We start from the raw sequence: 24,831 nt of genomic DNA, 5'->3' as shown, positions 1-24,831 counted from the left end.
TCGTAATGACCTGGAGAATCATAATGGCAGGTCAGTTTTAGCATTTAGTGAACCTAGCAAAAAAGCCAAACAAAAAACAAGTGTGGGATTGCACTTTTTTTGCAATTTCACCACACTTGGAGTTTTTTTCCCATTTTCTAGTACAAGACATGGTAAAACCAATGAAGACGTTCAAAAGTACAACTCGTCCCGCAAAAAACAAGCCCTCACATGGCCATATTGACGGAAAAATAAAAAAGTTATGGCTCTGGGAAGGAGGGGAGCGAAAAACAAAAACACAAAAACGAAAAAGGGCCGCGGCATGAAGGGGTTAAACTGGTGCTTTTTTTTCCCACATTATCCATACAATTTTGATATTTTCCTTATTAAATGAAATTGCGTACCTTTTACTATTTATTTAGCTTCTCAGTGACAGGTGATCTTCGGCGCCCGCAGCTTTTTCCTGTGTTCAGCGGTCACATCGTATCGCTCATTAAAGTAATGAATATGTGTCCATATTCATTACTTTAATGAGCGGTACCACATGACCGCTGAACACAGGAAGAAGCTGTGGGCGTTGGAGAAGCAGGAATGTGCAGAGATGCGCCGAGAGCAGGCAAGTATGATTTGACAGCTGACACTCCCCCTCCCCCGCCTACCCACTGGGACAATGACTCGAGTATAAGCCGAGAGGGGCACTTTCAGCCCCAAAAAATGGGCTGAAAATCTCGGCTTATACTCGAGTATATACGGTATTTGTTTTCTGTCTTGGGATATTACCTTTTCAATCCTGATCCTTGCCGTTATCAGATTTTTCCACAACTAAATTGACTTGGTGCAAAAGCTGCATTTACCACAATTGCATTTTAAAACATATTTTACTAAAGAAAATTGATCGAATTACACAAGCAGAAATTGGATTAAGAGAGTCCATATAAAAGCAGTCCAAAGCAACTCACCTAGGATAGTGATGATCTTTTGGTCACTTTTCTGACCAAGAGCATTGGCGACTCTGCACATATATGTCCCAGAAACATTGTGAGTTAGGGGGTAGTTGAAAAGTAGTGAATTATTGACAGATAATAAACCTCCAGGCAAAATTCCGTCTGACCTGTGTTAATAGAAGTTACAAACATGATGATTTCAAGTGGTAGATGGAGAAAGTACACATTTAGTAAGTATTAAAAGATTATTATTTTCTTTACATTACATGGTTTAGAAAGTGAACTTTACCATAAATGCAGTAAGTAAGAATATTTACATGAAGCTCATTGTAAACTGAAATGAAGAGGCGTCTGTATTAGCATACGGTTCTAAACACTGAGCCCCACATATTAGTAAGTGATTGTAAAATGGAGCTTATTATACTGTAGAAACGGAGATAACTACCATCTGGAGGCTGCTTCAGCCGCAGGTTAGGACCCCCATCCAAATATGACTCCTATGGAGGGAGAGTGACTGTCAGACAGCTCTGGGGCCACTCACGTTAGGGGAAAGAAAGCACTGCCTTCTAAAAAACAAACAGGACAGACTCATTGATGTCCAATGGCCTCTGGTGGTCCATTACTAATAAACACTGAATATATGCATATTAGGCTGTATATAGAGAACTATGCAAATGCTGCAAAGTAAGAAGGCTTATAATAGAGGATGAATAATTTATTACAATGAGGCCATATTCAGATTTGCCATTTTTTATTAATATGGTTTAGCACAGACTGGAGCGTGTACTGTACATAGAGTTGGGGCACAAATCACGTTGCTATTACTAGATTTCACATTTTACAGTTGAAGACACCATTTACTTAGTGTGAGAGTCTCTTCATTCCCAAGTTGCTTTGTGTATAACATTTCTGCCTGCAATAGCAATGTATCATGACACAGAACATTAACTAGTATAACATCCGCCAAGCAACAACCAAAACATTGCAGAAAAGGAGTTTACCTGCTCCATTTCACCTCTGTGGGTGGTGGATTAGCATCAGCATTACACTTTAGTTGGACATTTCTTCTGCCAACAAACCAATTGCCATCATAGCCTGTGATTGACACTTCAGGAGCATCTTAAAAACAGAAAGAAAACCTTTAAATGACACTCATGCTCAGAATTGAGGATCGGGGAATAAGCAGCCCAACAGTAGCTTATCTCCTGGGGAAGGACATAGAATCAGGCTTGTGGGAATCTAACATGCTGAAACCACCTTCCCCCAAAATCTCTGCTGAGAAAGTCGGCAGACACACATACACGAGTCTGTTGGCTGATCCCAATAAGACTTCTTTCACACTTCAGTTGTTTGGCGTCAGTCTGCTCCGACATAGTGACGGATCGACGGATCCGTCAAAATTGTTGAGAAAACTGTTCTAACGGATCCGTTTTTTGACGGATCCATTACACAGATGCGTAAAAAAAACGGATCCGTTAGAACCGTTGTGACCGTTTTTTTTACATCCGTTGGAACCGTTTTTTGACAGATCCGTTTTTTAAAAACCGAGGATCTCAATGTGATTGGCTAATACAAAGTACTTGGAAATGTGACTGGCTACTGGAAACTACTGGGAAACTATATATACAGTGTATTTACACCACATCTTTGAAAGGTTGTAGAGAAAGTGGCAGAGATGGAAGGTGTACTGGCGAATATTGTAAAGATATGTGTGGGATTTCACTTTTGAGGCTAATCGGTTGGCAGTCATCGTTCGGGACAAGGAGGAAGAAAGACTATGCATCCTGCGGCAGCGGCGGAAGAGAAGGCTGTGGATCCATCCTATCACAGCCAAACGCATGACCCGTGGCGTTTATTCCACGCTGTATATTGAATTGAGGGAAAATCCTGAAAAATTGCTGGCAGGGTCTGTCTTGCTGGCTGGCACTGTGCCCTCTCTCTGCTTCTTCTCTGCTTCATGGCACATTAAAGAATGAAGCCCACCTTTCCTGTTCATATAGTGTTGGGGTTGTCTGGGAAAAGTATCTACTTTTTGGAGCATGCTCAATTGAAAAAGCGGATTGGGGCGACGGATCCGCCAAATGAAAGATCGCGACGGATCCGTCATCCATAGGCGGCCATTCTAGGGAATGACGGACGTGATGGATCCATTGCGAACCGCCATTTCGGCGCACACAAAAAACGTTACAATGTCCGTCAATGTCTAGACGACGTCCGCCAAATCTCGACGGATCCGTCACATGGCGGATGGAACGGACGACCATCCGCCACAATCCGTCGCTAATGCAAGTCTATGGGAAAATAGCGGATCCGCCCAAAAAAATGGCGGATCCGCTATTTGACGAAAACGGCGGATTCAAACTGACGCCAAAAGACTGAAGTGTGAAAGAGGCCTAAGACTGGCACATTCAGCTGGCCGCTCTCATGTGTATGGCCTGTTTACACTGCAGGCAAAAACTGCACACAGCATAGTGATGGACAACATACACCATTTTTGTGAAAGAAGGTTCCTAGAAAGCCAGCAAACACCCCCCTCACCATGGTGTGTATAAAACGTAGCCTTCATGATCACCATCCATAGAGCACAGGGGCAGATTTCCAACATCTGCTGCTACAAGCGCACAGCTACAATTAGAGCAATACACAGGGAAAGATGAGCAGTGCAGTGATGGACCTAGGAATGTGTAAAGATAGCATCTGTGTACAAGTTTTTCCATTTATACATTTCGTCTGACTCCAGAAAAGCCTGAAGGAATGCTCACTTCTTTAATCTCCTTGAAATGTTTCCCCTAATAAGGAAGTCATGGTAGCCGCTATCTCACATAGGTAGTCATTTATCAGACAGCACCTAGTTACGGAGTCGTGGCAAATGTTTATATATCACTATGCGGATATTTCAGTATCACAGCCTCAATCTGCAGCACATCTAAATGTAGCTCCGGAAAGTAATGGAAGCCACTGCCTTGTCACTTATTTTATTATTGTGTATTGTACATTCTAGATGGCTGTCGGCCAAACAATGGCTCGACTGATCGGTCGGCTAGCATCTATCTCATCAGACTTTCAAAAAAAAAAAAAAAACAGGAGAAGCTTGCTCTGCCTGTGGCTTATCTCTAAGGAATAAAATTGGACAGGCCGGACCCTAACCTGGCATGATTGGCAGGGCCCCCCATAGACATTAGACAGTCAGCGGAACCCACAGGGTTTGGCCAATGCTAGATTAAGGTGTATGGAGCCTTATCACCAATACGTCTTTTTACTGACCTGAGATAAGAGAATAGCCTCCCCATACAGGTGACAATCCCCATAGCTGTACACTATACCTGACAACTTGCTGCATCAGCCATGATCAGTGTTGGTACCGACAATTGTCATTTAACCCCTTATCCCCTTCCCAACCTGTGACGCCACGTAGGCGTCATGAAAGTCGGTGCCAATCCGACCTGTGATGCCTATGTGGCGTCATGGAGGGATCGCGTCCCTGCAGATCGGGTGAAAGGGTTAACTCCAATTTCACCCGATCTGCAGGGACAGGGGGAGAGGTACTTTAGCCCGGGGGGGGGGGGGGGGTGGCTTTGCCCCCACGTGGCTACGATCGCTCTGATTGGCTGTTGAAAGTGCAACAGCCAATCAGAGCAATTTGTAATATTTCACCTATGAAATTTGGTGAAATATTACAATCCAGCCATGGCCGATGCTGCAATATCATCGGCCATGGCTGGAGACTGCGATCTGACCCCCCCCCCCCACCCACCAACTGACAGTGGCGATCTGCCGCCGCTGTCAGTCTTTCCTCCCCTCCATTCGGTGCTCCGCTGCCCTCCGCTGCTTTCCTCTCCACTCCGGTGCCCAAAGCTGTCCGATCTCACCCCCCATACTGCTGGAGTCCTGGGGACCCTCTCGGTGACCGTCCGGCATCTTCGATGGGCGCCGCCATCTTCCAAAATGGCGGGCGCATGCGCAGTAAGTCCGCCGAATCTGCCGTCTGGCAGATTCGTTACAGGTACATTTTGATCACTGTGATATAACCTATCACAGTGATCAAAATAAAAAAAAAAAGTAAATAAAGCCCCCCTTATCACCCCCATAGGTAGGGAAAATAATGAAATAAATAAAATATATTTATTTTTCCACTAGGGCTAGAACTAGTGTTAGGGCTAGAGCTAGGGGTTAGGGTTAAGGTTAGGGTTGCAATTAGGATTAGAATTAGGGTACCGTCTCACAGTGGCACTTTGGTCGCTACAACGGCACGATCCGTGACGTTCCAGCGATATACTTACAATCTCGCTGTGTCTGACACGCTACTGCGATCAGGGACCCCGCTGAGAATCGTACGTCGTAGCAGATCGTTTGAAACTTTCTTTCGTCGTCAAGTGTCCCGCTGTGGCGGCATGATCGCATCGTGTAACAAAGGTGTGCACGATATTGTATACGATGTGCGCATAATAACCAACGGCTTCTACATCGCAAATACGTCATGAAATTATCGCTCCAGCGCCGTGCATTGCGAAGTGTGACCGCAGCGATAATGGAGCGACGCTGGAGCGTCACGGATCGTGCCGTCGTAGCGACCAAAGTGCCACTGTGAGACGGTACCCTTAGGCTATGTTCACACGGTGCGGATTTGGCTGCAGATCCTCAGCGGATTGGCCACTGTGGATTCGTGGCAGTTTTCCATCACATTTACAGTACCATGTAAACCTTTGGAAAACCAAATCCGCTGTGCCCATGGTGCGGAAAATACCGTGCGGAAACGCTGCGTTGTATTTTCCGCAACAAGTCAATTCTTTGTGCGGATTCTGCAACGTTTTACACCTGTTCCTAAATAGGAATCCGCAGGTGAAATCCGCACAAAAACCACTGGAAATCCACAGTAAATCCGCAAATAAAACGCAGTGCGTTTTACCTGCGGATTTTTCAAAAACTGTGCGGAAAAATCCGCACACGAATCCTTAGGGTTAGAATTAGGGTTAATATTAGGGTTAGGGGTGTGTTGAGGTTAGGGTTAGGCTTGTAGTTAGGGCTATGGTTAGGGTTGGTTGTGTGTTGGGGTTAGGGTTGGGATTAGGGGTGTGTTGGGGTTAGGGTTGTGGTTACGGTTATGGTTAGAGTTGGGATTAGAGTTAGGGGTGTGTTGGGGTTAGTGTTGGAGTTAGAATTGAGGGGTTTCCACTGTTGAGGCACATCAGGGGGTCTCCAATCACGACATGGTGCCACCATTGATTCCAAACAATCTTGCATTCAAAAAGTCAAATGGTGCTCCCTCCTTTCCGAGCCCCAACGTGTGCCCAAACAGTGATCTACCCAAACATATGGGGCATAAACGTACTCAGGAAAAATTGTACAACAATTTTAGGGGTCTAATTTCTCCTGTTACCCTTGGAAAAATTAAAAAATGGGGGCTAAAAAAATATTTTTGTAGGGAAAAAAGATTTTTTATTTTCACGGCTCTGCGTTATAAAATTCTGTGAAGCACTTGGGGGTTCAAAGTGCTCATCACAAATCTAGATAAGTTCCTTGGGGGGTCTAGTTTCCAAAATGGGGTCACTCGTGGTGGGTTTCTACTGTTTAGGTACATCAGGGGCTCTACAAAAGCAACGTGACGCCCGCAGACCATTCCATCAAAGTCTGCATTTCAAAACGTCAATACTTCCTTTCCGAGCCCCGACGTGTGCCCAAACACTGGTTTACCTCCACATATTGGGCATCAGCGTACTCAGGATAAACTGGACAACAACTATTGTGGTTCAGTTTCACGTGTTACCCTTGTGAAAATAAAAAATTGTGGGCTAAAAAATCATTTTTGAGGAAAAAAAAATGATTTTTTAATTTTCATGGCTCTGCGTTCTAAACTTTTGTGAAGCACTTGGGGGTTTAAAGTGCTCAAAACACATCTAGATAAGTTCCGTGGGGGGTCTAGTTTCCAAAATGGGGTCACTTGTGGGGGGTATCTACTTTTTAGGTACATCAGAGGCTCTGCAAACGTAACATGACACCTGCAGACCATTCCATCAAAGTCTGCATTTCAAAAAGTCACTACTTCCCTTCCTAGCTCTGCCATGCACCCAAACAGTGGTTTACCCCACATATGGGGTATCATCGTACTCAGGACAAACTGGACAACAACTTTTGGGGTCCAGTTTCTCCTGTTACCCTTGTGAAAATAAAAATTGTGGGTTAAACAATAATTTTTGAGTAAAGAAAAATGATTTTTTATTTTCATGGCTCTGCGTTATAAACTTCTGTGAAGCACTTGGGGGTTTAAGGTGCTCATCACACATCTAGATGAGTTCCTTGGGGGGGTCTAGTTTCTAAAATGGTATCACTTGTGGGGGAGTTCAAATGTTTAGGCACACAGGGGCTCTCCAAACGCGGCATGGTGACCGCTAACGATTGGAGCTAATTTTTCTTTCAAAAAGTCAAATGGCGCTCCTTCCCTTCCGAGCCTTGCTGTGTGCCCAAACAGTGGTTTACCCCCACATGTGAGGTATCGGTGTACTCAGGAGAAATTGCCCAACACATTTTAACATCCATTTTATCCTGTTACCCATGTGAAAACAAAAAAATTGAGGCTAAAACAATTTTTTTGTGAAAACAAAGTACTTTTTCATTTTTACGGATCAATTTGTGAAGCACCTGGGGATTGAAAGTGCTCACTATGCATCTAGATAAGTTCCTTGGGGCGTCTAGTTTCCAAAATGGGGTCACTTGTGGGGGAGCTCCAATCTTTAGGCACACAGGGGCTCTCCAAACGCGACATGGTGTCCGCTAAAGATTGGAGCCAATTTTTCATTCAAAAAGTAAAATGGAGTTCCTTCCCTTCCGAGCCCTGTCGTGTGCCCAAACAGTGATTCCCCCCCACATAAGGGGTATCGGGGTACTCAGGACAAATTGTACAACAACTTTCGGGGTCCAGTTTATCCTTTTACCCTTGGGAAAATAAAAAAATTGTTGCTAAAAGTTCATTTTTGTGACTAAAAAGTTAAATGTTAATTTTTTCCTTTCATGTTGCTTCTGCTGCTGTGAAGCACCTGAAGGGTTAATAAACTTCTTGATTGTGGTTTTGAGCACCTTGAGGGGTGCAGTTTTTAGAATGCTGTCACTTTTGGGTATTATCAGCCATATAGACCCCTCAAAGTGACTTCAAATGTGAGGTGCTCCCTAAAAAAAAAATGGTTTTGTAAATTTTGTTGCAAAAATGAGAAATCGCTGGTCAAATTTTAACCCTTATAAATTCCAAGCAAAAAAAAATTTTGTTTCCAAAATTATGCTGATGTAAAGTAGACATGTGGGAAATGTTATTTATTAACTATTTTGTGTCACATAACTCTCTGGTTTAACAGAATAAAAATTCAAAATTTGAAAATTGCAAAAGTTTCAAAATTTTCGCCAAATTTCCATTTTTTTCACAAATAAATGCAAAAATTATCGACCTAAATTTATCACTAACATGAAGCTCAATATGTCACAAAAAAACAATCTCAGAATCGCTAGGATCCGCTGAAGCGTTCTTGAGTTATTACCTCATAAAGGGACACTGGTCAGAATTGCAAAAAATGGCCAGGTCATTAAGGTCAAAATAGGCTGGGTCATGAAGGGGTTAAATGCTGCTGTCAATAATGACTACAGCATCTAGCTGGTTAGAGTGTGGGGGCTCCCTCTTTAACCCCGAAGGTATTTTCATTTTTTGGTCCCCTCCTTCCCAGAGCCATAACTTTTTTATTTTTCAGTCAATTTGGCCATGTGAGGGCTTATTTTTTGCAGGACGAGTTGTACTTTTAAACAACACCATTGGTTTTATCATATTGTGTACTGGAAAAGAGAAAACATTTCAAGGTTTTTTTTACCATGTTCACTAAATGCTAAAACTGACCTGCTTATGATTCTCCAGGTCATTATGCGTTCATAGACACCAAACATGTCTAGGTTCTTTTTTATCTAAGTGGTGAAAAAAAAATTCTAAAGTTTGTTAAAAATAAAATTGCGCCATTTTCCGCTACCCCTAGCGTCTCCATTTCTCGTGATCTGGGGTCGGGTGAGGGCTTATTTTTTGTATGCCGAGCTGATGTTTTTAATGATACAATTTAGGTGCAGATACAATCTTTTGATCGCCCATTATTGCATTTTAATGCAATGTTGCAGCAACCAAAAAACCCGTAATTCTGGTGTTTTGACTTTTTTTTCTCATTACGCCGTATAGCGATCAGGTTCATTCTTCTTTATTTTGATAGATCGGGCGATTCTGAACGTGGCGATACTAAATATGTGTATGTTTGTTTTTTGTTTTTTAAATATTATTGTTTTATTTTGAATGGAGCGAAAGGGGGCAATTTGAATTTTTATTTTCTTTTTATTATTTTAATATTTTTAAAACATTTCTTTTTCACTTTTGGCATGCTTCAATAGTCTCCATGGGAGACTAGAAGCTGAAATAATCCGATCGGCTCTGCTACATACAGGCGATGATCAGATCACCTGTATGTATCAGGATTGCTCACTTGCTATGAGCACCGACCACCGGGTGGCGCTCATAGCAATCTGGCAGTGACAACCATAGAGGTCACCGTTGGGCGGGATTTCCGGCGCACTTGCCAGAAGAACAAGTTAAATGCCGCTGTCAGAGATTGATAGCGCATTTAACTAGTTAACAGCCATGCCTGGATCGCAATTCCACCCGCGGCTGATAGAGGCCCATGTCAGCTGTTCAAAACAGCTGACATGTGCTGGAAAAGATGTGCGCTCCGTTCCGGAGCCCACATCAAAGGGAAGGAGTCAGACATCGGCGTACTATTATGCACGATGTCAAAAAGGGGTTAAACCCATCAGCACCCTGAGATCTTGAATGTGTGGTCCTGATGTTTGTCATGGCAATTCATGGCTAAATAACGGCCTTCTGCTGGCTACAGTGGCCTGTTCAGAAGTTATCAACATTTAGGTGGTAAAAATAAACTTCATTCTTGTTATGCCACATTCCTAAACAGGGTTAATAAACTACTTAAAAGCAATTTTGAATATGTTAGGGGTGTTGTTTGTAAAATAGTATCACTTTTGGAGGTTTCCAATATATAGGACCCCCAAAGTCACTTCAAAAAGTTAATAGCTCCCTAAAAAAATAAAGTTTTGTAAATTTCCTTGAAAAAAAAATGAAAAATTACTGCTACGTTTTTAAACCTTTTTACAAATGGTGCTCATGTTAAGAAGATATAAGGGAAATATTTTTTAATAATGTTTTTGTGTAGTCTGACTATCTGGATTGAACTGATAATCATTTAAAGTTTGAAAATTGCTAATTTTTAAAAAAAAATTTGAAAAATGTCTAATTTTTATAAATTAATCCAGAAAATGTCTCTATAAATTTAACATTATCATAAAGTACAATATGTTATGAATAGGAAAAAAAATCTCAAAATCACAGACATGTTTAAGCATTCCAGAGTTATTAGCCCATACTATGACACTGGTCCGAATTTAGCCCGGTCACTAAGGGGTTCAGCATAGAAATGGCTTTACTTTACAGGTTCTTTCCTGTAAAAGGCTTTTATTTTTGTTTTGTTGTGTGAAGCATTTTTACAGAATTTAGAGGCTTTCTGCAAAGCGTAATTTTTGGTACCAGTACTGTAATTTATTCAGCCACTGAAAATCCATGATGTATTATTAATTTAGGACGTTCCAGTACTTTTCCTCTCATGTGCAGTAAAGTATGCAGGCTGTATCGCAGGTCTACTCAGAAAACTAAATTCACCAATCCAGATGTATGTATTCAGCTTAAAACAAACTATATAACCAATATATAGAGTATTATTGCTAACCATCTCTGGAGTAAGTTCAGCCACACTATCAGCTCCTCATAATGGTAGGATATAGAGAAGTATAGAGCTCCTATGATAATGGGGCTGTTCCATAAAGTACCACCTACCCACATCAGAGATGATAAATGTGCGATTGGTGGGGGTCCGGCTTTTGAGACCACAAGGAGCAGTGGTTGTACACTCACTGATGCCTCATTTACACAAAGGATTTTGGGACCCTGTTCTCGTGACTGGTAGAGGGTCTAGCTGTCAAACCCCCAGAGCACATACATTTATCATCTATCTGGTGCATAGATCATGCAGTGCTGTAAAAAATAGTCACCCTCTCCAATTATTTTCTTTTTTGCATAGGTGAATATTTATAATCAAGCTACTTTTAATATTAGATAGCGATAATCCAAGTAACACAAAATGCTGCTTTTAACCCATTAAAGGGGTAGTCCCATGAGCAAAGTACATTTTAACCCCTTCTTGACATATGACATAATTAATTTTTCATTTACTCAGCCCAATGTTATACAATTCTGTAAATTGCCTAAGGGTTAAAAACGCTCACTACATCGCTAGATCAATTCCTCGAGAGGTGTAGTTTCCAAAATGGAGTCGATCGTGGGGGTAATCTGATTATGGTGTTTGCCAATCAGATAATTCATTTTATGTTTGGATAGACTGGACTTTTATTCACGATGAAATACAAAAAAGCTTTAAATTTTAATCTTATTCATAATTTTACTTGGTCCCTGGCGGTTTTTAGAGTATGTCTTCTCTGAAACACCGCAGCGTTTGTTAAACTTGCATGGCCAAACTCATACAGTCAGTGCCCAATACGTGCTGCCCGTGGATCGGCAGCATGTATTACCGTATTTTTCGGACTATAAGACACATCCCAAATTTTCAGAAGCAAAAAATGTGTCAAAAAGGGGTCCGTCTTACAGTCCGAATTCAGCTTACCAGGAAAGGGATCGGCACAGGTGGAGGAGTGGTCACAGGGGTCGTTCGGTGGTCCAGGCTGGTGCGGTGGCCTCTGGGAAATCCCATCCCAGGCTGGTGTGGTGGCGGTGCGCTGTGCTGTGGCGGCGTTCTGTGCTGGGGCGGCAGCGCTCTGTGAAACGTGAGGGACTCAGCCGAAATTTCATCAAAGCCCGAGGTCCCCGCAGCTCCGTTGCTGCGATGCGGTGGCCTCTGGGAAAATGGCCGCCGGGTGTGGCGCATGCTCAGATTCAGATCTCAGCAGCACAGAGTCCCACCGCCGCCACACCACAGAGCCCCACCAGTGAAGCACCACACAGAACCGCCACCGCCGCACCAGCCTGGGAAGGAAGCCTGCATTGGGACCGCCGCCACAGGATTTGTAAGCATATTCCGACCATAAGACGCACCCCCATTTCCCCCAAAAAATGTTTGGGAAAAAGGGTGTCTTATGGTCCGAAAATTAACCCCTTAAGCCCCGAGGGTGGTTTGCACGTTAATGACCGGGCCAATTTTTACAATTCTGACCACTGTCCCTTTATGAGGTTATAACTCTGGAATGCTTCAACGGATCTTGGCGATTCTGACATTGTTTTCTTGTGACATATTGTACTTCATGTTAGTGGTAAAATTTCTTCGATATAACTTGCGTTTATTTGTGAAAAAAACGAATATTTGGCGAAAATTTTGAAAATTTCGCAATTTTCCAACTTTGAATTTTTATGCCCTTAAATCACAGACATATGTCACACAAAATGCTTAATAAATAACATTTCCCACATGTCTACTTTACATCAGCACAATTTTGGAACCAAAATTTTTTTTTGTGACGGAGTTATAAGGGTTAAAAGTTGACCAGCAATTTCTCATTTTTACAACACCATTTTTTTTTAGGGACCACATCTCATTTGAAGTCATTTTGACGGGTCTATATGATAGAAAATACCCAAGTGTGACACCATTCTAAAAACTGCACCCCTCAAGGTACTCAAAACCACTTTCAAGAAGTTTATTAACCCTTCAGGTGTTTCACAGGAATTTTTGGAATGTTTAAATAAAAATGAACATTTAACTTTTTTTCACACAAAATTTATTTCAGCTCCAATTTGTTTTATTTTACCAAGGGTAACAGGAGAAAATAGACCCCAAAAGTTGTTGTACAATTTGTCCTGAGTACGCTGATACCCCATATGTGGGGGTAAACCACAGTTTGGGCGCATGGCAGAGCTTGGAAGCAAAGGAGCGCCATTTGACTTTTCAATGCAAAATTGACTGGAATTGAGATGGGACGCCATGTTGCATTTGGAGAGCCCCTGATGTGCCTAAACATTGAAACCCCTAACAAGTGACACCATTTTGGAAAGTAGACCCCCTAAGGAACTTATCTAGATGTGTGGTGAGCACTTTGACCCAACAAGTGCTTTACAGAAGTTTATAATGCAGAGCCGTAAAAATAAAAAATCATATTTTTTCACAAAAATTATCTTTTCACCCCCAATTTTTTATTTTCCCAAGGGTGAGAGAAGAAATTGGACCCCAAAAATTGTTGTGCAATTTGTCCTGAGTACGCTGATACCCCATATGTGGGTGTAAACCATTGTTTGGGCGCAGGGCAGAGCTCGGAAGGGAAGGAGCGCCATTTGACTTTTCAATGCAAAATTGACTGGAATTGAGATGGGACGCCATGTTGCATTTAGAGAGCCCTTGATGTGCCTAAACATTGAAACCCCTAACAAGTGACACCATTTTGGAAAGTAGACCCCCTAAGGAACTTATCTAGATGTGTGGTGAGCACTTTGACCCAACAAGTGCTTTACAGAAGTTTATAATGCAGAGCCGTAAAAATAAAAAATCATATTTTTTCACAAAAATGATCTTTTCACCCCCAATTTTTTATTTTCCCAAGGGTAAGAGAAGAAATTGGACCCTAAAAATTGTTGTGCAGTTTGTCCTGAGTACACTGATACCCCATATGTGGGTGTAAACCATTGTTTGGGCGCAGGGCAGAGCTCAGAAGGGAAGGAGCGCCATTTGACTTTTCAATGCAAAATTGACTGGAATTGAGATGGGATGCCATGTTGCATTTGGAGAGCCCCTGATGTGCCTAAACATTAAAAAACCCCACAAGTGACACCATTTTGGAAAGTAGACCCCCTAAGGAACTTATCTAGATGTGTTTTGAGAGCTTTGAACCCCCAAGTGTTTCACTACAGTTTATAACGCAGAGCCGTGAAAATAAAAATTATTTTTTTTTTCACAAAAATGATTTTTTAGCCCCCAGTTTTGTATTTTCACAAGGGTATCAGGATAAATTGGACCCCAAAAGTTGTTGTCCAATTTGTCTGGAGTACGCTGATACCCCATTTGTGGGGAGGGACCACTGTTTGGGCGCATGACAGAGCTCGGAAGGGAAGGAGCGCCATTTGGAATGCAGACTTAAATGGATTGGTCTGCAGGCGTCACGTTGCATTTGCAGAGCCCCTGATGTACCCAAACAGTACAAACCCCCCACAAGTGACCCCATATTGGAAACTAGACCCCCCAAGGAACTTATCTAGATGTGTTGTGAGAACTTTGAACCCCCAAGTGTTTCACTACAGTTTATAACGCAGAGCCGTGAAAATAATTTTTTTTTTTTTTTTTCACAAAAATGAAATTTAGCCCCCAGTTTTGTATTTTCACAAGGGTATCAGGATAAATTGGACCCTAAAAGTTGTTGTCCAATTTGTCCTGAGTACGCTGATACCCCCTATGTGGGGGGGAACCACTGTTTGGGCGCATGACAGAGCTCGGAAGGGAAGGAGCGCCATTTGGAATGCAGACTTAAATGGATTGGTCTGCAGGCGTCACGTTGCATTTGCAGAGCCCCTGATGTACCCAAATAGTACAAACCCCCCACAAGTGACCCCATATTGGAAACTAGACCTCCCAAGGAACTTATCTAGATGTGTTGTGAGAACTTTGAACCCCCAAGTGTTTCACTACAGTTTACAACGCAGAGCCGTGAAAATAAAACATATTTTTTTTCCCACAAAAATGATTTTTAGCCCCCCAAATTTTTATTTTCCCAAGGATAACAAGAGAACTTGGACCCCAGAAGTTGTTGTTCAATTTGTCCCTAGTACGCTGATACCCCATATGTTGGGGTAAACCCCTTTTTGGACGCACGGGAGAGCTCGGAAGGGAAGGAGCACTGTTTTACTTTTTCAACGCAGAATTGGCTGGAATTGAGATTGGACGCCATGTCGCGTTTGGAGAGCCCCTGATGTGCCTGAACAGTGGAAACTCCCCAATTCTACCTGAAACCCTACCCCTAACCGTTTACTGAACATTTTCTGACAGTCATAAGTGCCACGTATATAAGTGCCACGTATATAAGTGCCACGTATATAAGTGCCACGTATATAAGTGCCACGTATATAAGTGCCACGTATTTAAGAGCCACGTATTTAAGTGCCACGTATTTCAGTGCCACGATATTTCAGTGCCACGATATTTCAGTGCCACGATATTTCAGTGCCACGTATTTCAGTGCCACGTATTTCAGTGCCACGTATTTCAGGCACTGAAAAATACGTGGCACGTAAATACTTCAGTGCCACGATATTTCAGTGCCACGTATTTCAGTGCCACGTATTTCAGGCACTGGTAAATACGTGGCACGTAAATACGTGGCACTTAAATACGTGGCACTTAAATACGTGGCACTTAAATACGTGGCACTTAAATACGTGGCACTTAAATACGTGGCACTTAAATACGTGGCACTTAAATACGTGGCACTTAAATACGTGGCACTTAAATACGTGGCACTTAAATACGTGGCACTTAAATACGTGGCACTTAAATACGTGGCACTTAAATACGTGGCCACTGAAATATCGTGGCACTTATATACGTATATAAACGTATATTTCAGTGCCACGTATTTCAGTGCCACGTATTTCAGGTTAGGGGTAGGGTTAGGGTTTTTTGTTTTTTTCTTGTTTTCTTGTGTTTTTCTATAAAAACGCATGCGTTTTACCGCGTTTACATGCATTTTTTCACACATGCGGTTTTTTAAAAAAATGCATGCAGATAAAAACGCAAGTGTGAAACCAGACTAAAAGACGCTTTTTATAGCAAAAAAGTTTTTGCGTCTCCACATTTTGAGACCTATAATTTTTCCACATTTTGGTCCACAGAGTCATGTGAGGTCTTGTTTTTTGCGGGACGAGTTGACGTTTTTATTGGTAACATTTTCGGACACGTGACCATTTTTTATCACTTTTTATTCCGATTTTTGTGAGGCAGAATAACCAAAAACCAGCTATTCATGAATTTCTTTTGGGGGAGGCGTTTATACCGTTCCGCGTTTGGTAAAATTGATAAAGCAGTTTTATTCGTCGGGTCAGTACGATTACAGCGATATCTCATTTATATCATTTTTTTATGTTTTGACGCTTTTATACGATAAAAACTATTTTATAGAAAAAATAATTATTTTGGCATCGCTTTATTCTGAGGACTATAACTTTTTTATTTTTTTGCTGATGATGTTGTATGGCGGCTCGTTTTTTGCGGGACAAGATGACGTTTTCAGCGGTAACATGGTTATTTATATCCGTCTTTTTGATCGCGTGTTATTCCACTTTTTGTCCGGCGGTATGGTAATAAAGCGTTGGTTTTTGCCTCGTTTTTTTTTTTTTTTTCTTACGGTGTTTACTGAAGGGGTTAACTAGTGGGCCAGTTTTATAGGTTGGGTCGTTACGGACGCGGCGATACTAAATATGTGTACCTTTATTGTTTTTGTTTGTTTTTTTTAGATAAAGAAATGTATTTATGGGAATAATATTTTTTTTTTTATTATTATTTATTTAGGAATTTTTTTTTTTTTTTTTTTACACATGTGGAAATTTTTTTTTTTACTTTTTTACTTTGTCCCAGGGGGGGACATCACAGATCGCAGATTTGACAGTGTGCACAGCACTCTGTCAAATCGGCGATCATCCTTTCATCGGAGCAGGCTGCAGCTTTCATCTGCAGCCTGCTCCGACCCGGAAGTGCTCCCTGCAGGACCCGGATACAGCCCCTCGGCCATTTTGGATCCGGGGCCTGCAGGGAGAAGACGTTCGGTACGAGGTGAGTACATCACCTTGTACCGATCGTCTCAGGGAAGCCCGCAGGGAGCCCCCTCCCTGCGCGATGCTTCCCTGTACCGCCGGTACACCGCGATCATGTTTGATCGCGGTGTGCCGGGGGTTAATGTGCCGGGGGCGGTCCGTGACCGCTCCTGGCACATAGTGCCGGATGTCAGCTGCGATATGCAGCCGACACCCGGCCGCGATCGGCCGCGCTCCCCCCGTGAGCGCGGCCGATCGCGTATGACGTACTATCCCGTCACCGGGAATTAAGTCCCAGGTCACCTTGACGGGATAGTACGTCATACGGGATTAAGGGGTTAAGGTAGCTGTCAGGTTCATATTAGGATATGTGCACATGTTGAGTAAATGGATGCAAACATTTCTGCACCACAACTGCAATAATGCGAGATTATTTTCTGCACCAAATCTGCAAGTCAAAAGTACTCAACATGTGCATGACGCTTCAGGTTTCTCATTCACTTTGTGGCATCACTATTGCTTCAGGGTTTGCTAGCAAATCTGCGTGGCAAAAACACACCAAATTTGCAATGTGTGCACAAGCCCTTAATGTGGCCTCAGAGCTGATCTTCAGGATTGTTAGTATATGCATAAAAATTATATTTGAATAGTAAAATATTCAATGACAGTAACAATATCGTATTGTCTTATTACACAAATGCAGAAGGATGCTTGATCAGTAGAAACATTGCTGATTGTACTCACATTGTATATCCAATGTAAACGGAAGCCTAATATCACTGTCCAAAGCAGGGTGCTTTACGATGCAGGTTATGTTTCTCCTTCTTGCAAACCTGGTTGGGACTAACTTGTATTGGCTTATGACGGTCAGAGTTTTATTTGCAAACGTTGTGGAAGTGGCCTCTGCTCTCCCAAGGGACTCTTCCCAATAAATTTCCGCAGCAGGTTTTCCTGTAGCTGCTGTGCAGGTGGCTGCTACAGTTTCATTTGCGCCATCCATTAACTGGTGGGGTCCTTTTGTTATACTCACAGTGGGTTCAACTTAAAGATAAAATGACACAATCTCATTACAACAGCAGAAGACTTAATATATGCAGTCATTTAATGGCATACTGTAACGTAAAAGCAGCGATTCAGATTTCTAAACTGAGGAATAGCAGATGGGGCAGTGGAAACAATTTTGCCTTCCACATAGTAGTTTACTCCTCTAGCCATGGTAAGTAGTGTCAGCAACTTCAGACAATTTGACCTAATGGTGTTGGGGATGTTATAGCATTTATTAAAGGGTGCCATTCACCACCATTCGCTAAACGACTAGCTGACCACTATGCCGCTATGTTTCTTCTTCTGTGAACGCATCCACAGAATGTGCGGTATTATACTTTAGTTTTTGCTTTAACTATATTATCACTGTTGTTTTCACGCTTAGTCTTCTACATTCCAGCTTTGCTATGTAGTCTGGGGTAAAGACATCGGAATTACTCATTACAGACACAGGGGTTTAACCCCTTCCCGACCTTTGACGCCACGTAGGCGTCATGAAAACCCGTGCCAATCCGACCCATGACGCCTATGTGGCGTCATGGAATGATCGCGTCCCTGCAGATCGGGTGAAAGGGTTAACTCCTATTTCACCCGATCTGCAGGAAGAGGGGGAGTTGTACTTCAGCCCAGGGGGGGTGGCTTCACCCCCCCGTGGCTACGATCGCTCTGATTGGCTGTTGAAAGTGAAACTGCCAATCAGAGCGATTTGTAATATTTCACCTAAAAAACTGGTGAAATATTACAATACAGCCATGGCCGATGCTGCAATATCATCGGCCATGGCTGGAAACACTGATGTGAGCCCCCCCCACCCCACCGATCGCCCCCCCAAGCCACCGATCTGTCCCGTAGTCCCCTCCGTCCTGTGCTCCGCTCCCCCGTCCTCCTGTCCGCTCCCCCCCTGCTCCTATGCCATCCCCCCGTGCTCCGACGCCCCCCCCCGTGCCACGATCTCCCCCCCCTTATACTTACCGAGGCTCCCGGTGTCGGTCCGTCTTCTCCATGGGCGCCGCCATCTTCCAAAATGGCGGGCGCATGCGCAGTGCGCCCGCTGAATCTGCCGGCCGGCAGATTCGTTACAAGTACATTTTGATCGCTGTGGTAGGTTCTATCACAGCGATCAAAATAAAAAAAATAATAAATAACCCCCCCCCCCTTTATCACCCCCATAGGTAGGGACAATAATAAAATAAAGAAAATATTTTTTTTTTCTTTTTCCACTAGGGTTAGGGTTAGAACTAGGGTTAGAACTAGGGGTAGGGTTAGGGTTAGGGGTAGGGTTAGGGTTATGGCATGTGCACACAGTGCGGATTTGGCTGCGGATCCGCAGCGGATTGGCCGCGGATCCGCAGCGGATTGGCCGCGGATCCGCAGCGGATTGGCCGTGGATCCGCAGCGGATTGGCCGCTGCGAATTCGTAGCAGTTTTCCATCAGGTTTACAGTACCATGTACACCTATGGAAAACCAAATCCGCTGTACTCATGGTGCGGAAAATACCGTGCAGAAACGCTGCGTTGTATTTTCCGCAGCATGTCAATTCTTTGTGCGGATTCCACAGCGTTTTACACCTGTTCCTCAATAGGAATCCGCAGGTGAAAATCGCACAAAAAAACACTGGAAATCTGCTGTAAATCCGCAGGTAAAACGCAGTGCCTTTTACCTGCACATTTTTCAAAAATCGTGCGGAAAAATCTCACACGAATCTGCAACGTGGGCACATAGCCTTAGAGTTAGGGTTGCAATTAGGGCTAGGGTTGGAAATAGGGTTAAGATTAGGCTTGTGGTTAGGGTTACAGATAGGGTTAGGGGTGTGTTGGGGTTACAGTTGTGGTTAGGGTTGGGATTAGGGTTAGGGTTGGGATTAGGGTTAGGATTAGGGTTGGAATTAGGGTTACGGGTGTGTTGGGGTTAGGGTTGTGGTTAGGGGTGTGTTGGGGTTAGGGTTGTGATTAGGGTTATGGCTACAGTTGGGATTAGGATTAGGGGTGTGTTGGGGTTAGTGTTGAAGTTAGAATTGAGGGGTTTCCACTGTTTAGGCACATCAGGGGTCTCCAAACGCAACATGGCGCCACCATTGATTCCAGCCAATCTTGCGTTCAAAAAGTCAAATGGTGCTCCCTCCCTTCCAAGCCCCGACGTGCGCCCAAACAGTGGTTTACCCCCACATTTGGGGTACCAGCATACTCAGGACAAACTGGGCAACAACTGTTGGGGTCCAATTTCTCCTGTTACCCTTGCAAAAATAAAAAATTACTTGCTAAAACATAATTTTTGAAGAAAGAACAATTATTTTTTTATTTTCACGGCTCTGCGTTATAAACCTCTGTGAAGCACTTGGGGGTTGAAAGTGCTCACCACACATCTAGATAAGTTCCTTCGGGGGTCTAGTTTCCAAAATGGGGTCACTTGTGGGGGGTTTCTACTGTTTAGGCATATCAGGGGCTCTGCAAACGTAACACGATGCCCGCAGACCATTCCATCAAAGTCTGCATTCCAAAACGTCACTATTTCCCTTCCGAGCCCCGGCATGTGCCCAAACCGTGGTTTACCCCCACATATGGGGTATCAGCGTACTCAGGAGAAACTGGACAACAACTTTTGGGGTCCAATTTCTCCTGTTACCCTTGGGAAAATAAAAAATTGTGGGCTAAAAAATCATTTTTGAGAAAAGAAAAATTATTTTTTATTTTCATGGCTCTGCGTTATAAACTTCTGTGAAGCACTTGGGGGTTCAAAGCACTCACCACACATCTAGATTAGTTCCTTGGGAGATCTAGTTTCCAAAATGGGGTCACTTGTGGGGGAGCTCCAATGTTTAGGCACACAGGGGCTCTCCAAACGCGACATGGTGTCCGCTAATGATTGGAGCTAATTTTCCATTCAAAAAGCCAAATGGCGTGCCTTCCCTTCCGAGCCTTGCCGTGCACCCAAACAGTGGTTTACCCCCACATGAGGTATCGGCGTACTCAGGAGAAATTGCCCAACAAATTTTAGGATCCATTTTATCCTGTTGCCCATGTGAAAATGAAAAAATTGAGGCTAAAAGAAATTTTGTGTGAAAAAAAAGTACTTTTTCATTTTTACGGATCAATTTGTGAAGCACCTGAGGGTTTAAAGTGCTCACTATGCTTCTAGATAAGTTCCTTGGGGGGTCTAGTTTCCAAAATGGGGTCACTTGTGGGGGAGCTCCAATGTTTAGGCACATGGGGGCTCTCCAAACGCGACATGGTGTCCGCTAAAGATTGGAGCCAATTTTTCATTGAAAAAGTCAAATGGCGCTCCTTCCCTTCCGAACCCTGCCGTGCGCCCAAACAGTGGTTTACCCCCACATATGAGGTATCAGCGTACTCAGGACAAATTGGACAACAACGTTCGTCGTCCAGTTTCTCCTTTTACCCTTGGGAAAATAAAAAAATGTTCGCTAAAAGATAATTTTTGTGACTAAAAAGTTAAATGTTCATTTTTTACTTCCATGTTGCTTCTGCTGCTGTGAAACACCTGAAGGGTTAATAAACTTCTTGAATGTGGTTTTGAGCACCTTGAGGGGTGCAGTTTTTAGAATGGTGTCACTTTTGGGTATTTTCAGCCATATAGAACCCTGAAACTGACTTCAAATGTGAGGTGGTCCCTAAAAAAAATGGTTTTGTAAATTTTGTTGTAAAAATGAGAAATCACTGGTCAAATTTTAACCCTTCTAACTTCCTAGCAAAAAAAAAATTTGTTTCCAAAATTGCGCTGATGTAAAGTAGACATGTGGGAAATGTTATTTATTAACTATTTTGTGTCACATAACTCTCTGGTTTAACAGAATAAAAATTCAAAATGTGAAAATTGCGAAATATTCAAAATGTTTGCCAAATTTCCGTTTTTTTCACAAATAAACTCAGAAATTATCGACCTAAATTTACCACTAACATGAAGCCCAATATGTCACGAAAAAACAATCTCAGAATCGCTAGGATCCGTTGAAGCGTTCCTGAGTTATTACCTCATAAAGGGACACTGGTCAGAATTGCAAAAAACGGCAAGGTCATTAAGGCCAAAATAGGCTGGGTCATGAAGGGGTTAATATCAGAGGGCAGCTCATTGTGCTGCTAGAAGCTTAGATATAGTAGTATTCACAGAACGGATCCAGCAGAAATCCGTTATCAAAAAAGTTGTTCACACAACTTTTGTCCAACTAAACAAAAAAAACGGATTTAAATTGGATCCATTTTTTAACATTGAAGTCTATGAAAGACTGATCACTTAAATATCCATCCATTTTGTTTCAATTGAAATGGTTCCAGTCAGCAAAAAACGCATCCTTTACAAATGAAAGAAAAACGGATGGCTATTTAACAAATCACTTCTCCATAGACTTCAATATTTAAAAAATGGATCTAGCTGAAATCACTTTTGTTTAGCTGGGCAAAAAAGTTGTGTCTGCATAACTTTTTTGGTACTGGATTGCTGCTGGATACGTTCTAACTGCTAATTACTGGGCATGTGAACACCGTCCAACTTGGCAAGAAGTTGTACTTCATATGTAATTAGTTGAGATTGGGTTAGCCTAGTGCCATTTTCCTGACGTCTGTTACATTGCAGCTGCCATTAAACGCCACCGTCTATAGTGTATACAAATAGGGCAAAAATGGGTTTACCTCTAGATCTCTTCTATAGTTTTACATTGAATTAATGAAATGCATTTCTTTGCATCTAAAGGTAGATGGTAGTTCTTATATAGAGCAATATGGTCTCGCATCAGATGTGATGCCCACTTTGATGCGCCTGATTCCGCTTTAGATATGATTTTGATATCACACATTAGGTTTGGGTATTAGTGGGATGTAAAATTACATAATTCCATTGTAATTGTATCAAGCTGGAAGTACAAATTGGGCTCCACTGGAAATTAGTATTTTTTTATTTTGATTTATTATAAGCTATGTCTTCCTATTCCTGTTGGAGCTAGATTTCGTTATATCAAAGTATTCAACTGTGATTGATTGTGATGCACACAGCACACTGACAAAGTGCAGATTTGTCTTCTGGTTAGATCTCAGAATGGGAATGTCTGCAGGCATGACAATCTAGCAGTAGCAGCTTTGCACAGTTGCTGATATAAATAGTGAGGAACTAGTAAGGTGAACCTCTAGTTATGTATAAATGTTCAGTGCACACTACTCTGCCTACGGCGATCCGTATTCATTACAGGAACCGACTGAGATGTAATGTGGTCCTACAACCCTAGATCTTACTGGAAGATGGGGCACAGGATGCTCATACAGTACAGACCAAAAGTTTCAACACATCTTCTCATTTAAAGATTTTTCTGTATTTTCATGACTATGAAAATTGTACATTCACACTGAAGGCATCAAAACTATGAATTAACACATGTGGAATTATATACTTAACAAAAAAGTGTGAAACAACTGAAATTATGTCTTATATTCTAGGTTCTTCAAAGTAGCCACCTTTTGCTTTGATGACTGCTTTGCACACTCTTGGCATTCTCTTGATGAGCTTCAAGAGGTAGTCACCGGGAATGGTCTTCCAACACTCTTGAAGGTGTTCCCCGAGATGCTTAGCACTTGTTGGCCCTTTTGCTTTCACTCTGCGGTCCAGCTCACCCCAAACCATCTAGATTGGGTTCAGCTCTGGTGACTGTGGAGGCCAGGTCATCTGGTGTAGCACCCCATCACTCTCCTTCTTGGTCAAATAGCCCCTACACAGCCTGGAGGAGGTGTGTTTGGGGTCACTGTCCTGTTGAAAAATAAATGATGGTCCAACTAAATGCAAACCGGATGGAATAGCATGTCGCTGCAAGATGCTGTGGTATCCATGCTGATTCAGTATGCCTTCAATTTTGAATAAATCCCCAACAGTGTCACCAGCAAAGCACCCCCACACCATCACACCTCCTCCTCCATGCTTCACGGTGGGAACCAGGCATGCAGAGTCCATCTGTTCACCTTTTCTGCATCGCACAAAGACATGGTGGTTGGAACTAAAGATCTCAAATTTGGACTCATCAGACCAAAGCACAGATTTCCACTGGTCTAATGTCCATTCCTTGTGTTCTTTAGCCCAAACAAGTCTCTTCTGCTTGTTGCCTGTCCTTAGCAGTGGTTTCCTGGCAGCTATTTTACCATGAAGGCCTGCTGCACAAAGTCTCCTCTTAACAGTTGTTGTAGAGATGTGTCTGCTGCTAGAACTCTGTGTGGCATTGACCTGGCCTCTAATCTGAGCTGCTGTTAACCTGCAATTTCTGAGGCTGGTGACTCGGATAAACTTATCCTCAGAAGCAGAGGTGACTCTTGGTCTTCCTTTCCTGGGGCAGTCCTCATGTGAGCCAGTTTCTTTGTAGCGCTTGATGGTTTTTGCCACTGCACTTGGGGACACTTTCAAAGTTTGCCCAATTTTTCGGACTGACTGACCTTAATCTCTTAAAGTAATGATGGCCACTCGTTTTTCTTTACTTAGAATTTGTATTATGGCAAGAAAAAAGCAGCTAACAGTCTATTCAGTAGGACTATCAGCTGTGTATCCACCAGACTTCTGCACAACACAACTGATGGTCCCAACCCCATTTATAAGGCAAGAAATCCCACTTATTAAACCTGACAGGGCACACCCGTGAAGTGAAATCCATTCCAGGTGACTACCTCTTGAAGTTCATCAAGAGAATGCCAAGAGTGTGCAAAGCAGTCATCAAAGCAAAAGGTGGCTACTTTGAAGAACCTAGAATATAAGACATAATTTCAGTTGTTTCACACTTTTTTGTTAAGTATATAATTCCACATGTGTTAATTCATAGTTTTGATGCCTTCAGTGTGAATATACAATTTTCATAGTCATGAAAATACAGAAAAATCTTTAAATGAGAAGGTGTGTCCAAACTTTTGATCTGTACTATACTTCTAAGGCCATGTGCACACATTCAGTATTTGGTGCGCTTCTTACCTCAGTATTTATAAGCCAAAACTAGGATGGGGTGC

At 42.6% G+C, this 24,831-nt stretch overlaps 1 protein-coding gene across 2 annotated transcripts in view; it reads right to left on the bottom strand.

The window, feature by feature from the left end:
• Nucleotides 1-24,831, bottom strand: part of NECTIN3 (nectin cell adhesion molecule 3) — a 230,479-nt gene that overhangs the window by 144,230 nt on the left and 61,418 nt on the right. For both annotated transcript variants that reach the window (XM_077295344.1, XM_077295343.1), the window contains exons 3-5: nucleotides 17,548-17,844; nucleotides 1,925-2,042; nucleotides 939-1,090 (exon numbers count right to left, since the gene is read on the bottom strand). In XM_077295344.1, the coding sequence (XP_077151459.1) occupies nucleotides 939-1,090; nucleotides 1,925-2,042; nucleotides 17,548-17,844 (567 nt within the window). The remainder of the gene's footprint in view (nucleotides 1-938; nucleotides 1,091-1,924; nucleotides 2,043-17,547; nucleotides 17,845-24,831) is intronic.

Source organism: Ranitomeya variabilis, chromosome 3 (assembly GCF_051348905.1).
Source record: "Ranitomeya variabilis isolate aRanVar5 chromosome 3, aRanVar5.hap1, whole genome shotgun sequence".
NCBI classification, from domain to species: domain Eukaryota; kingdom Metazoa; phylum Chordata; class Amphibia; order Anura; family Dendrobatidae; genus Ranitomeya; species Ranitomeya variabilis.
This window is presented reverse-complemented; position numbering and strand designations above follow the sequence as displayed.